This window comes from Theobroma cacao, chromosome 2, assembly GCF_000208745.1.
Source record: "Theobroma cacao cultivar B97-61/B2 chromosome 2, Criollo_cocoa_genome_V2, whole genome shotgun sequence".
NCBI lineage: Eukaryota > Viridiplantae > Streptophyta > Magnoliopsida > Malvales > Malvaceae > Theobroma > Theobroma cacao.
In genome coordinates this window covers 33,635,034-33,647,805 of record NC_030851.1, presented here as the reverse complement: position 1 = coordinate 33,647,805, position 12,772 = coordinate 33,635,034, and the positions used below count along the sequence as shown (strand labels likewise).

Genomic DNA, 12,772 nt, shown 5'->3' with positions numbered 1-12,772 from the left:
CTGACCTATCTTTCTCTTGAACTTTCTCTATCTTTTTTGTTAAATCTAACTCCTTTTATCATTAGCCTATGTTTTTCTTTCACTAGACTTACTTTATTGGACCCATTTTAACTTCATTTTGAATCCCGACACTTTCTTTCTTATTTTCAAGCAAGCCTACTTGTATATCTTTGGTCCATAAGTTTAGCTCTCCCAAATTTAACCTATTTTTACCTCTATTTTAGCATTTTTCTCTTCAAGCTTTCCACCTTTTTTATTAGGTCTTGCGACTAGTCTTTTTTTTTTTTCATTTATTGACTTGCTGTTATGCCGTCCTTTTTCGCCATCCTAGAACTTGACGTCTCTTCTACCTTGTTATCCCTCTCACAAATCTTCTTTTCTACCTTTTTATCTTTCTATATAACCACAATTTCTTTCTCTGGTTTATTTATTTCTACTTTTCCCTTTTACCTTTTTTCTCCTATCTTTTTTCTATTACCTTTTTCATGCAACTTGTCACTTTCCACACCTACCCTCTTTGATCATGCCTTCTTTTGATTGAACATTCTCTATTGTCACTTTTCAAAATGCCTTTTAATTTAAATTCCTCTACAATTTTTGACATCATCATACCTATGATCCTACTTTTGGGGAAGTATGTTTCACCCACTTTTAGCGGCACCATCTCCATTTTTTCGTCATTGTTGCAACCACCACTGTCATTCCCACTCTGAGCGAATCCCTTGTATTCTTACACTTTTTCCTTCCCTTTTGAGTAAGCTTTCTCAAGCATTCCAATTCTTTTCCAACAACATTCACCTAGATTCTATGATGTTTGCCTTCCACTTCGATTTTGACCTAATTTGGTGTCACCAATTTGCTTCTAACTTTCACTAGAATGATTGCCTCATCAAACCTCTCTTTTAGTTATGCTTTTGTCAGCTGCAACAAACTCCCCCCAATATTCTCCTATCACCTTAAATGAATTGATATGCCAAATTTACATAGAGACTTCACAAAATCTAATCCAAAGCCTTATCTTTCTATTTTCATCAATTATGTTGACTGGCATTAAGGATTCAAACCACCCTTCAAATTGCTCTTAATAATGTTTAAGCATCGCTCCCACAATGTCAAGCTCTTCAAAGGTGACCAACACTGATTAATCATCAAGGATCCTCACTTGCACATGAACTCCTTCCTTACTTAATTCTACCTGAATCTTTTTGCACTCCAACTTATCCTTTAACTTACCTATTACACTGCACTTAACCCAAATCATCTCTTCCTTTGGAATGGCAGTCTTAACAAAAACCATCTTCCCTCTATTAAGTTAACTTTTTTACTCTTGTTTCTCCATTTTTTTTCTTCAAGCATTGCGATATTTCATCATTACATTCCTTTTTCCCCTGCATTGTTGCCCTCAATTGTTTCTCTTCTTTCCCTTATCCTTTTCTTGATCTCTCCTCATCGTTTCCCTTATTCTTGCTACCACTTCTTTATAGGATTTGCCATCTACACCTTGTTATTTAGCCTTTATTTTAACACTTCTCATTTATACTACCATTCCTACCCTTTCTCTACCACATTTCTGTATTGGTTCGACCCTCCTAACCATGATTCGCTTGTTGACTCCATATATTTTTTATGATAACAAAATATTATTTATTCATTAATGTCTAATCTTGTTATTTAAGTGTGCCGGATTTAATTTAATACCCCAAACAAAGTTGTTAATTAAAACCAAGTCAAGGAACTTGCTAAGTTTAATGAAGAGTTAATAAGTTAAAGGGGGAAGAGCAAGTAATGAACAAAAACAGAACCTTAGTAACTGATAATCAAGCGACCTTAATCAATTAAGGCATGGCTGTGTGATAAGCTGAAGCCAAACAAAAATATGCTAATCGGTTAAGAGGTCTGATTAATCAGTTAGAGCACAAAGTCCTAGTATTTTCAAACTGTAAAAACAAGTTTAAAAATATAGTTGACCGTTGAAGGGAGCCAAATTGGAGAAGTTCAAAATTCGAAGAATTTCTAGTTGATTAAAGCTTATTTTAATCGGTTATGGTTGAAGGAAGTATAGCTTCAATCAGTTAAGGAAGAGCTAACCAATTACAAGAAGACTGTTGTGCAGAGAAGAATGAAAACAAAAAGTTTGTAATTGGTTAGGGTCTCCTATAATCGGTTAGAGTCTCCTATAATCGGTTAGAGAAGAGAACTTAGCAACAAGACAGTGCAAGGTAGAAACTCTATAATCGATTAGAGCTACCTATAACTGGTTAGTCGAAGTTTGTTTATCTTTTTGAATTTAAACACCAGAGAACAAAATAACGGCTAGAAGTGCATCAGAGTTATTTCTAACAGTTAGAAACTGTCTTCAACAGAAAAATTTGACTCCTTAGGTATAAAATGAAACATTGGGAGATCAAGGTAATGGATGTAGGTCAAAGGGATCGAACCACTATAAATAGTTTTACGCTGTCCACTTCTCTTTACCCTTCTTTACTTGGTGTCTTTTAGTCACTAGAAGCTTTATATTTATTTTCCTCTACTCAGTTAAAAGCTTTATTTTTCAAAAAAGGATAAGCTTAAAATTTTTAGTGCTATTCACCCCCCATTTAGCATTCCATTGGGACCAACAACGCACTTCAAAGCTTTCTCCATTTTGTATCTCTCTTTATACTTGACGAATGCATAATTTGCCTCATTTCCTTTATCTATTATAGCCTTCCTAAGAATACAAACAGTTCCATACTCGTTGAACACGCCCTTGATTGTTGCCCATGTTAATCTCTTACTTAAGTTATCCACGAACAGCGAATGCAAACTATCGAGCCATCTTCGGCCAGTTCTCCGTTCCTCTCCCCTCTTCCACCAGCAAGTTTAAATAAACTCCAAAAATCTACTGAAGCATAAGAAAAACGGCAGACAAAAGGTCTTGGATGCCCTAATATCTTTGGCTGCTCTAACCTTTACCAAGCCTGATATCTCATATACAGTCTAAGTTTTATCCTAATTCATGGATAAACCATGACAGGAGCACTTAATGGCTGCACATAAAGTATTGAAGTACTTAAAGTCTACACTTGGACAAGGAATTCTAATGAAAGCTAACTCGAATATGGAAATCTTAGCTTATTCAAGCAATGATTAGGAGGGTATCCTGACACAAGAAAATTTGTCACTGGCTTCAATATTTTCATTAGAAATCCCTTGGTCAACTGAAAATTTAAGAAGCAATCCATAGTAGCGCATAGCTCGACAAATGTTGAGTATCAATAGATGGCATCTACTTGCTGTGAGGTTATATGGTTGAAATCATTACTAGCAAATTTTGATTTTGAACACAAAAATGCAGTAAAGTTATATTGCAACAACCAATTTGCCACCCATATTTGCAAGATTCCTATTTTTCATGAGCCAACAAAATATATAGAAATCGATTGTCACTTAATTTAGGACAAGGTGCTGGAAGGAGTAATTGAACCTTTGTATGTGCATACCGGTTCACAGGTGCTGATTTATTTACAAAGGCATTACAATTCGGACAATTTCATCACTTATTCAGCCAGATGTCTGTTCACAACATTCATATGCATCTGGAGGGGGAGTGTTAATGATGAAGATTACTGATGGAATAAAGGATTCAAGCAAAAGAATGTTTGCAGACGTATAAACGCAGGCTTCGGTTGGAAGATGAACACGTGAAGTACAGATGTACAGGATTAATAAGGAGCACCTGACTATCATGTGGAAGTTAGTAATTTATTGACAATTACTGTAAAGATTAACCCTTTTACAATTTTACAGTACTAATTTTTAGCTTAGCATTTTCTCTCTCATCCGTCTGTTATTCTCTAGATAGTTCTAACAGACTATAAAATGGGGTCCCTGCATTGATTTTAATAATCGAGTTATACAGTATACTTTTCCCAATATTCCTCTGCACAATTACTCACTCTCTCATACTTCCATAAGGAATTCACTAATGTGTTAGGGACAGCACAGTACGATTTTTCTACTTCAATCGTGCCATGAAGAAATTTATAAGTACAGTCTAACGCAATCAGAAAACTCGATTTAGCAACATGTGAGAGTGATTTCTTCCATTTTTTGTGCCATAAACTTGTCAATACCTACCTCCACTCTATCTCATCAAAGTCAATTTAGTTGGTATTGTCATTAATTTCACCACCCTCTCAACTCAGTCCTTTTTCATTCCCCAACATTGATCCTATCTGTTTTCTGTCAGGCTTCAGAATTACTAAGCCTGCGCCAGTTAACTAAAACATAAGAGAACAGCAACGAAAAAAATGCTTGTATTCTCTGTATCTGAGTGGGTGAGCTCTCATCTGACCTTGTTGGATGTTGCAATTCCATTGTTGGGGCTATTCATTTTCAGTTGTATACATGAGAGTCTCGCAAATAAGGGTCCAATGCTGTGGCCAGTGCTTGGAGTCATACCATCAGTCTTCCTTCACATGAATGACATATATGATTGGGCCACCAGAGCTTTGATAAATGCTGGGGGAACATTCCCCTACAGGGGAATGTGGATGGGAGGATCGTATGGAATCATCACAGTTGATCCTTCTAACATTGAATATATGCTTAAAACAAATTTTAAGAACTTCCCTAAAGGGAAGTACTATAGAGAGAGATTTTGCGACCTGCTAGGAGGTGGAATTTTTAACTCTGATGATGAATCATGGAAGGAGCAGAGGCAGCTTGCAAAGCTGGAGATGCATTCGAGCCGGTTTATAGAGCACTCCATTCAAAGCATGCAAGATATAGTGCACCAGAAGCTGATGAATTTATTGGAAAAGCTGGCAAATTCAGGGCATTGTTTCGATCTACAAGAAGTGTTTCTTCGGCTTACATTCGATAGCATTTGCACTGCTGCTCTCGGCATTGATCCTGGATGCTTGGCCCTTGATTTACCGGAAGTTCCCTTTGCAAAAGCTTTTGAAGACGCCACGGAACTCACCCTATTAAGATTCCTGATGCCGCCTTTTGTATGGAAGCCCCTGAAGTTCTTCAGACTTGGAAATGAGAAACGGCTCAAGGAAGCAATAGAAGTTGTACATGATTTTGCAGATAAGACAGTGAGAGATCGCAGGAAGAAGCTAGACAATCTTGGAAACTTAAACGATCATTCTGATCTGTTGTCGAGGCTTATGGAGAAAGAGATCGATAAACAAGGCAAAAACAGACAATATCCAGGTAAGTTCTTGAGAGATTTCTGCGTAAGTTTCATCTTAGCAGGCCGAGACACAACTTCTGTTGCATTAGCTTGGTTTTTCTGGCTAGTACACAAAAATCCTGAGGTAGAAAGCAAAATCCTGGGTGAAATCTATGAAATTTTAAGTCATCCTGAGCGAAGAACAGAAGATGATGACATAGTTTTCACAATAGAGGAATTGAAAAAGATGGTGTATCTCGAAGCAGCATTATCTGAGTCCCTGAGGCTCCACCCATCTGTGCCAATTGAAATGAAACAAGTTCTAGAAGACGATGTGTTTCCTGATGGTACCAGGGTTAAAAAGGGTGCTCGAGTTCTTCACTGCATCTTCTCAATGGCTCGTATTGACTCCATATGGGGTAAAGACTGCTTAGAGTTCAAGCCAGAGAGGTGGATCAAAGATGGGAAGTTTGTAAGCGCAAATCAGTTCAAGTACGCTGTCTTTAACGCTGGTCCGAGGCTTTGTGTGGGGAAGAAATTTGCTTACACGCAGATGAAAATGGTGGCTGCTTCAGTCCTGTTAAGGTATTCAGTTAAGGTAGTCGAAGGTCACAGTGTCGTACCAAAGGTGACAACCACACTCTACATGAAAAATGGTTTAATGGTGACTCTTAAGCCCAGGTTTGTAAGCAATGTTTAGCTCTCGACAGAACTTGAAACGACGAAATAAAGCAGAATAATTAACATGTACGGGGGGAATGCAGACTTGATCTGTTGTTCCCTTCTCCCTGTATTTGTTTTACCTTTTTATGGTCGGTAGAAGGCTAGCTAGAAGCCTTTGCTAGGTCCGATTGTTTGTTTGAGTCTTGTAACGCCTTAGTTAAATTTTTCTTTTATGATTTGGGTATCATCCAAGGAAGTTTTTATTTATTTCATATATTCATTCCCCTTTTTTTTTTTTTTCTATCTGAAAAATGAAAAATGAGTAAGTTATAAAGTTAATTTGATTAAAGAACCAAACAAAACTTAAAACAGAAGAGTCTCTATTTAGTAGCAGCCCTTTCGCTTTTACATATTGTTACAATATTTCAAAAAAATGAGCAAAAAAGAAAAATACCGTTATACTAATTCCTTTTTAAAAATTAAAAAGATAAAACCCCTTCATTTCTTTTTGGCCAGCCAAAGCTCTAAACTTCAATGCCAGGCTTCCCATCTTCGACTTCTCCTTTATCTCTTTAATATCCATTTTCTCTTTCAATTTCTGTGTGTCCATTCTCGTAAGTCCTTTTTTAACACTTTGATCATTTTTTTTTAAATTTAACAATTATTTTTGCTTTGCTTTTTAGTTATTGCGAAAGCTGTGAAGGAAAGAGAAGAAATTTTATGCTACAGATTTTCTTTTGCTTCAATTCTTTATTCTATTTTTTGTGGTACTTTAAATTTTGAAGTACTTCCGTTCTGAATGTCGAAAAGGTGAAACTTGAACTAAGTAGATTCATTTCTTCTTAATCTAATGGGGATAACATTTTTCTCTGTTGTTTCCTTCAGTCTCTCAGTAACCAAACGGAAACTTTGGTAGTGATCATTTCTACCAACGGTGGATAATCAGATATTTAGGGTTTTGCAAATTGCTCTTTAGGATTATTTAATTTTTCACAAGAATTTTGCTTTTATTGAACTTCAATTTTTCACTTCAAAGACTTTGTCATGTACCCTTTAAAAAAAAAAAAAGACTGTTATGTAATCCTTTGAGGCGTCATAAAATATAAATCATATAAAAGCAACTTTATAATTGAAAATTTGTTGCCTTACTTGTTGAATTCAATATTTTGTTATGAAGACTTTATAGGAGTATTACGTTTTCAATTTGTATGTTTTCTTTTTATAGTAAAATTACAAAAAAGAAAATGTCAAAGACAATTGTGGAACTTCCTCCAAAAGGCAGCTTCAGCTTCGACTTGTGTAGAAGAAATGAAATGTTCTCAAAAAAAGAGGGGGAACCCTCCATCTTTTCGAAAGACTGGAACTACAATTGTTGGTCTTATTTTTCAGCTATAAATATAACTTTCCCAACTTATATTGTACTTTTTACTTCTACGATTTATTATCTGCTGTCTCCTTTCTTATTGACTTGGTTAGCTGCCTAGTTGTGATAATGTGATTCTCGATATTACAACAAATCTTTTGCATAGGTATGGCATTAGCATACTAGGAATGTGACTGCTTAGAACTGTTAATTTCGATGTTGCTTCTTTGAAGCGCTGGAAGAGCTATTGTTGTAAGGCTTTTTATGAACTTGTTGGATTCTGAATCAACCAGTATTTCTCAAATCTTCAATTCTTTTAAAGTGCTTACATATTAATTCTTTTGTGAGAATGGGATGCTCATGAGTGCTGCTATTATTCTCAGAGCAGATACAAGAGCCACTGCAGAGTGCATTGTCTGCGATAAGAATTGCGTGAAAATTCATTCTATAGCACCAAACATTTATTGCTGTGGAGCAGGAACTGCCACTGATACAGAGGCAGTGACTGGTATATAAAACTTTTTTGTCACTCTTCTTGCATATAATTTTCTTTTGCCTTTTTATCTTTTCCTAATGTTTTCATTTGATTATAAAGTGGTATATGTGAGCATTAAATTTGTCTTTGTTTTCACATTGCCTTTCCATCAAAGACATGATCAGCTCCCAGCTGCAGCTACATCGGTGTCATACTGGACGAGAATCAAGGATCGTAACAGCCTTGACTCTTTTAAAATCTCATCTTTTCCAGTAAGCCTATATCTGAGAGTGTGATCCTTGGTATAGTTAGATCTTTTCATTATTACTAGATTGAGACTAAAGAATGCCTGACTGGTTTTACTCGTCCTGCTGTCTAGCTACCGAGGATATATTCAAGCTGCTTTGGTGCTTGGTGGAGTGGATGTGACTGGGCCACATCTGCATACAATGAGTTGAGTTACACACATGAGAATCTGAATTTTCCCTATTTTTGACATTGTTCATTATCATTTCTTTGAATTGACCCATGGTATAACACAGATCTATCCTCATGGATCTACGGATATTCTGCCATTTGCAACTATGGGTTCTGGTTCACTAGCTGCTATGACTGTTTTTGAGTCAAAGTACCGTGAAGGATTAACTGTAAGTTCTTGTGCCATTTAGCATGATGTAGTGGTGAATTTCATTTCAATTCATAAGATATGCTCTGGATATGATCAATAAGAAATTTGCTTGATTTTGCTAAGTAAAAAAGTATGTTTTTCAAAACTGGTTTTTTGGAGGGCTATAGAAAGTAGCTCTTAGTCTTTAATCAAGATATTTGGAATGTCTTCCTTTTGATGCATTAATATGTAATGATTTATTTATGCAGAAAGAAGAAGGATTTAATTTGGTATGCAAGGCTATTTGTGCTGGCATTTTCAATGATTTGGGCAGTGGGAGCAATGTTGATGTTTGTGTTATAACAAAGGTTTGTTGTCTTGCCTGCATTCAGGTAGAGTAGAGATTTTTGGTTCTATGGATTTTTTTTCTTTTTATTTTGGCTTCTTCCTTTTAGTTTTCTAACACTATTATAATACTTGCTTGTATAGGGACGCAAGGAATACCTAAGAAACTATCAAGTCCCAAATCATTATGCAGATAACAGCTCAAAATGATTTACATTCCCTAAGAAGATTGGCAAGCGATGTCATCTGAGCATCAGTTGTCTGTTGCTTTCAAAATGTTACTTGTGTCCTTAGCTTCTTTAATATAGATATTCTGAAGCAAGGGCTACATACTAGTGTTCACTAATTTTTGCATAGAAGTTTATGCGTCCTTGTTGAATTGTTAACAATGACTTGATGCTGCAATTCTCTCATGATGCAGAGGTTCTATTGACCACTATCACCTCCTTAAAGGATCGTTGAAGTTGTTGAAGATGGAGGTGCGATGGAAGAATGAATACAGCAATAAACTGCATTTGGTGATTTAAATTTGCTGGTTCATAATCCCATTGTTGTTGATTCATCATATGTTTGTTTAGCATAAACAACATTGTAGTAATTTCGTTTACATGCATTATAAAATGGCACCCAAGTTTCTATTCTTGTCTTTCAACTCCAATTTACCCTATACTGAAGGAAATGTAAGTTTAATGGCAATGGTTTTATTGACCATACGAACTGGATTGTGGATGACCAACATAATTTCTTTTAAGTGTATACATTTCAGAAAATGTAAGTCTGGCCTGATGCCTGGTAGAACTGTGGAAGAACATATTGAAACAACTTCTACAGCTTCAACAGGCTATGTAGGCCTAGTAAATTGGTATGTCTCAGCACCAAAGAATATGTCTCATTTAGCAAGCGGGTTAGTTGCATATATCTCTGGATTGACTAAACTCGCTTTGAGTGTTCATTTGTAACCCTTGCCTATTTTCTTCACTGACAAATGCTTTTATATTGAGCCACCCAAAAGGTTCCATATGAACTCCTTTCCAGGTAATTCCAGAATCGAGTCAAAATGTAAAAATGACTTTACCCCACTTCTGCTTCTTGTGCTGTCCACAAGTTTGAACCACTGGCTCTCAGGGTCACACATATTATCGTTACTCAAGCATTTGCAACTGTTTGTAACAATAGTGTTGGTGGAGTCTACATCCAGGCAAATGGATGTGCCGTTTCTGAGCTTAGAGGAGAGGTGCATCTTGGAATCTGAAATCATTTCCCATTTTGAATTAGACTCGCTGCAGATAATACCAAGTCTTGCCAGCGTTCCTGATTCATCAGCTTGTAAGCAGAAATACGTTCCCTTGACCACCAAGGTGTTCTGGGGTGAGTAACTCCAAGCTTCAGAGTCAGTACAGGGACCCAAGCGCAAAGGGTCAAGCAATGATTTCCTCAAGACACAAAGCCCCGTTGAGGGATGAAAGATCACTTTATGCAGTTTGGTTTCTGATAGGCCTGGCCCTGCATGCCATTGTGGAAGAAGTAAATAATGGGCTTGAAGACAGTGTATGAACTAAGAAGGGAAAGGGAAAATAAAGTTTGCTTACCCCGGAAAGGGGACTGGAGGGCAGAAATTCTCTCTAGGAAGCTTGAATTCCTGATTTCACACCAATTCCAATTCAAGATTCCATAGTACTCGTTTAACCCAATGACCCCTTCTCTCAGATAATAACTCCCAACCAGTGTCCACAGGGCCCAATCCAGGTCAAGTTCAGCTGCCACACCTAAGAAGCAATTCAAGTATCTATTGTCATTGACATTGGTTCCTCTTTGGTCCACCCCAAACTCGCTCACGAACAATGGGTATCCTTGATCCACCAAAAACCCTGATGTTCTCATCATGTCGTTCGCCACTCTGCCACACACCTGGTTCGGATTGCCAGTTACCCATGTCTGCCCATCTGTGAAACCATACCAATGCACCTCAAATACTAGTTTCCCAGTAAACGTGAGATTTGCTGGTCGATTTCGGATAAACGACAAGTCCTTGTCATAATTCAGTCCAGAAAGTATAACAAGAACGTCTGGGTTGGCTGAGTGCACCGCTTCAGCCCCTTTCTGCATGTACCTAACTCAAGTCATCAACAAAAGTGCAATGAGTTTCCCATTTTTTTACCCATTTGTTTTAATCATCGTCAGTTCTCTATTTTGCTTGAACAAAAATCTTTTACCTGTACCAATCATTTACGGTCTGTTTGGGGCCTCTGAGCTCATTTCTCAAGCTCATTCCAACCACATTGGTGACAGCATTGAAAAGGGTAGCCATCCGAGTCAGGCCCGTGATCCATATATCAGGGTTGAAGTACTGGTCACCGAAGAAACCATTCCCGTCAAAATTACTGCAGCACCAACCGGGCTTGCTTATGTGATTGTCAAGTATGACCATTACATTGTTTTCCCCAAGGCTAGACACCACCGCCTGAAATTTAAAAATTCTTCCAATAAGAAGTATAAACAAAGTAACAATCGCTTGATACGGGGATTTCAACTTCAATTACTGTTTTATTAATACAAGGAACAAATAAATTGTCTACCAGTTTATCCAGGTAAATTGATATTTAAATCATAAAGCATAAACAAACGGCTAAGGATAATAATTGAATTGCCGTCCCCATCATTTGTTACCAACCTCAAACTCATCGATTTTGGACTCAACCTTTCCCCCTAAACTATATGATTATGAATAATTAATAAGTTACTAATTGTGGGCCAATCGTGCAAGGAAAAAAATGATGAAAATATCCCCCTAAGATGGAAAAAAGAAAAACAGAGACGTGTCAATATTTAAGGTCATTGTCATCAATTTGTCGGTTAGTTGGGACAACCCCAAGTCCTTAACCAATGCCGTAAGGGATCAGTTTTTTCAAATGTGGGAAAGTGGGTCTCTCACTTTCTTAGCTTTCCTCTTTTCTTATCTTTCTGGGGAGAAACTTTCATACCTGGTAAGCTTTTAAGAGGGAAACATCAATGATGGAGGGGTTGTTGGTCTGGATGCCAGCGATGGATTCAAGCAGCCCAAGTCTTTGAAAAGATTGTCTAACAGTGAGAGAGGCCAACGAGTCATTGGTGACCAAAAAAAGCGGCCAAGTGAGCCTAACGCAATTGAACCCCGTTGACACAATCCGTTTGGCGATCACATCCATTGGCAGCTTGCTAAGCCCTTCTGCAACCATCGGTTCAAGGTGTGACACCCAGTTCACGCACGCTAACTTCACCCGCTGCCCTTTCTCGTCGACGATCCAACGCGAGTTCGTGGAGAGAGGAAGAGACATGGCTGGCTTAGCATCTTGAATGATAATGTGAAAGACAATGAACAGAGGGAGGATAGACAAGGAAGTGAACCTTCCCATGCTTTTGGCTTTTTCTTTGACTTTACGGGGTTTTAATTTGCGTAGAAGGAGAACTTGAACGTCCTATTTATATATATATCCTTGTCAATAATGAAAGCAAACACCGATCAATATCCCTTCCTGGGAAAAAGAATAATGCTATTTTACAGTAATTTCTAACTTTTGGTTTTAAATACACTGTGCACTGTGTAAACAAATGTCATGAATAGGACTGGTTTAATCGTTTTCATCACTATTTTATTTATTTATGTTTTATCATACTTTGCTGAGAGCTAAGTGAGCCGCCGCAGCTCTAGGAATAGAAAGCGACTAACCTTAATGAGAGTTGGGCCCTTCAACTTTCACGCATAAGCCGAATGCCAAGCTGGGTTTCTTTCCATACAAATTCAATGCGTGTAAAATAATAATGCTAATCAGACGGGGAGAGGAGGATGCTTGAGCAAGCCCACAGTTCACACGTTACTCATTCCACTTGCAAACAAACCCACTACACTCAACCATATATTATAGCAGATTCGTTTACATACTGTCCTTTCCTCGTTATCGCTTCATATATAGGATCCTCACATTAGCAATGTATTTTTTCTTGTTTTGAACTCATGGTTTCGAGCTAAATTGGTTGCTAGTTGTGTGAGTCTTTTATTGTAGGGGAAAGATGATTCAAACTCAGTCTAATTAGGAGAACATATGCTCATATTATAAGCCAAATGCTTATATGCTCACTTGATATAAGTTGTGGTATATAAATCATCCTTTCCTCCCCAAA

The 12,772-nt window shown here is 37.4% G+C and overlaps 3 protein-coding genes across 7 annotated transcripts; 2 read left to right on the top strand and 1 right to left on the bottom strand.

Annotated features, from left to right (window-relative positions):
• On the top strand, positions 4,293-6,062 carry LOC108660954 (cytochrome P450 86B1-like). Its single transcript, XM_018115936.1, has one exon. The coding sequence runs from the start codon at positions 4,293-4,295 to the stop codon at positions 5,859-5,861; it is 1,569 nt and encodes a 522-aa protein (XP_017971425.1). The 3' UTR covers positions 5,862-6,062.
• LOC18609613 (proteasome subunit beta type-7-B) lies at positions 6,308-9,256 on the top strand. Of its 5 annotated transcripts, none has more exons than XR_001926738.1 (7): positions 6,308-6,438; positions 7,571-7,695; positions 7,848-7,934; positions 8,042-8,115; positions 8,205-8,309; positions 8,539-8,661; positions 8,759-9,256. XR_001926738.1 is itself a non-coding variant. In XM_018115937.1 (3 exons), exons 1-3 carry the CDS (start codon positions 8,247-8,249, stop codon positions 8,822-8,824), a joined length of 252 nt encoding a protein of 83 aa, XP_017971426.1. In that variant the 5' UTR covers positions 8,138-8,246; the 3' UTR covers positions 8,825-9,256. The 5 variants fall into 5 exon arrangements, 1 of the variants encoding a protein (XP_017971426.1); XR_001926739.1 differs by having other exon boundaries at positions 7,838-7,934; positions 8,539-8,637; XR_001926737.1 differs by having other exon boundaries at positions 6,311-6,438; positions 7,576-7,695; positions 7,838-7,934.
• On the bottom strand, positions 9,296-12,209 carry LOC18609612. The gene is made up of 4 exons (XM_018115935.1): positions 11,596-12,209; positions 10,828-11,075; positions 10,204-10,724; positions 9,296-10,117 (listed from the first exon to the last, which is right to left on the bottom strand). The coding sequence occupies exons 1-4, from the start codon at positions 12,004-12,006 to the stop codon at positions 9,606-9,608; spliced, it is 1,692 nt and encodes a 563-aa protein (XP_017971424.1). The 5' UTR covers positions 12,007-12,209; the 3' UTR covers positions 9,296-9,605.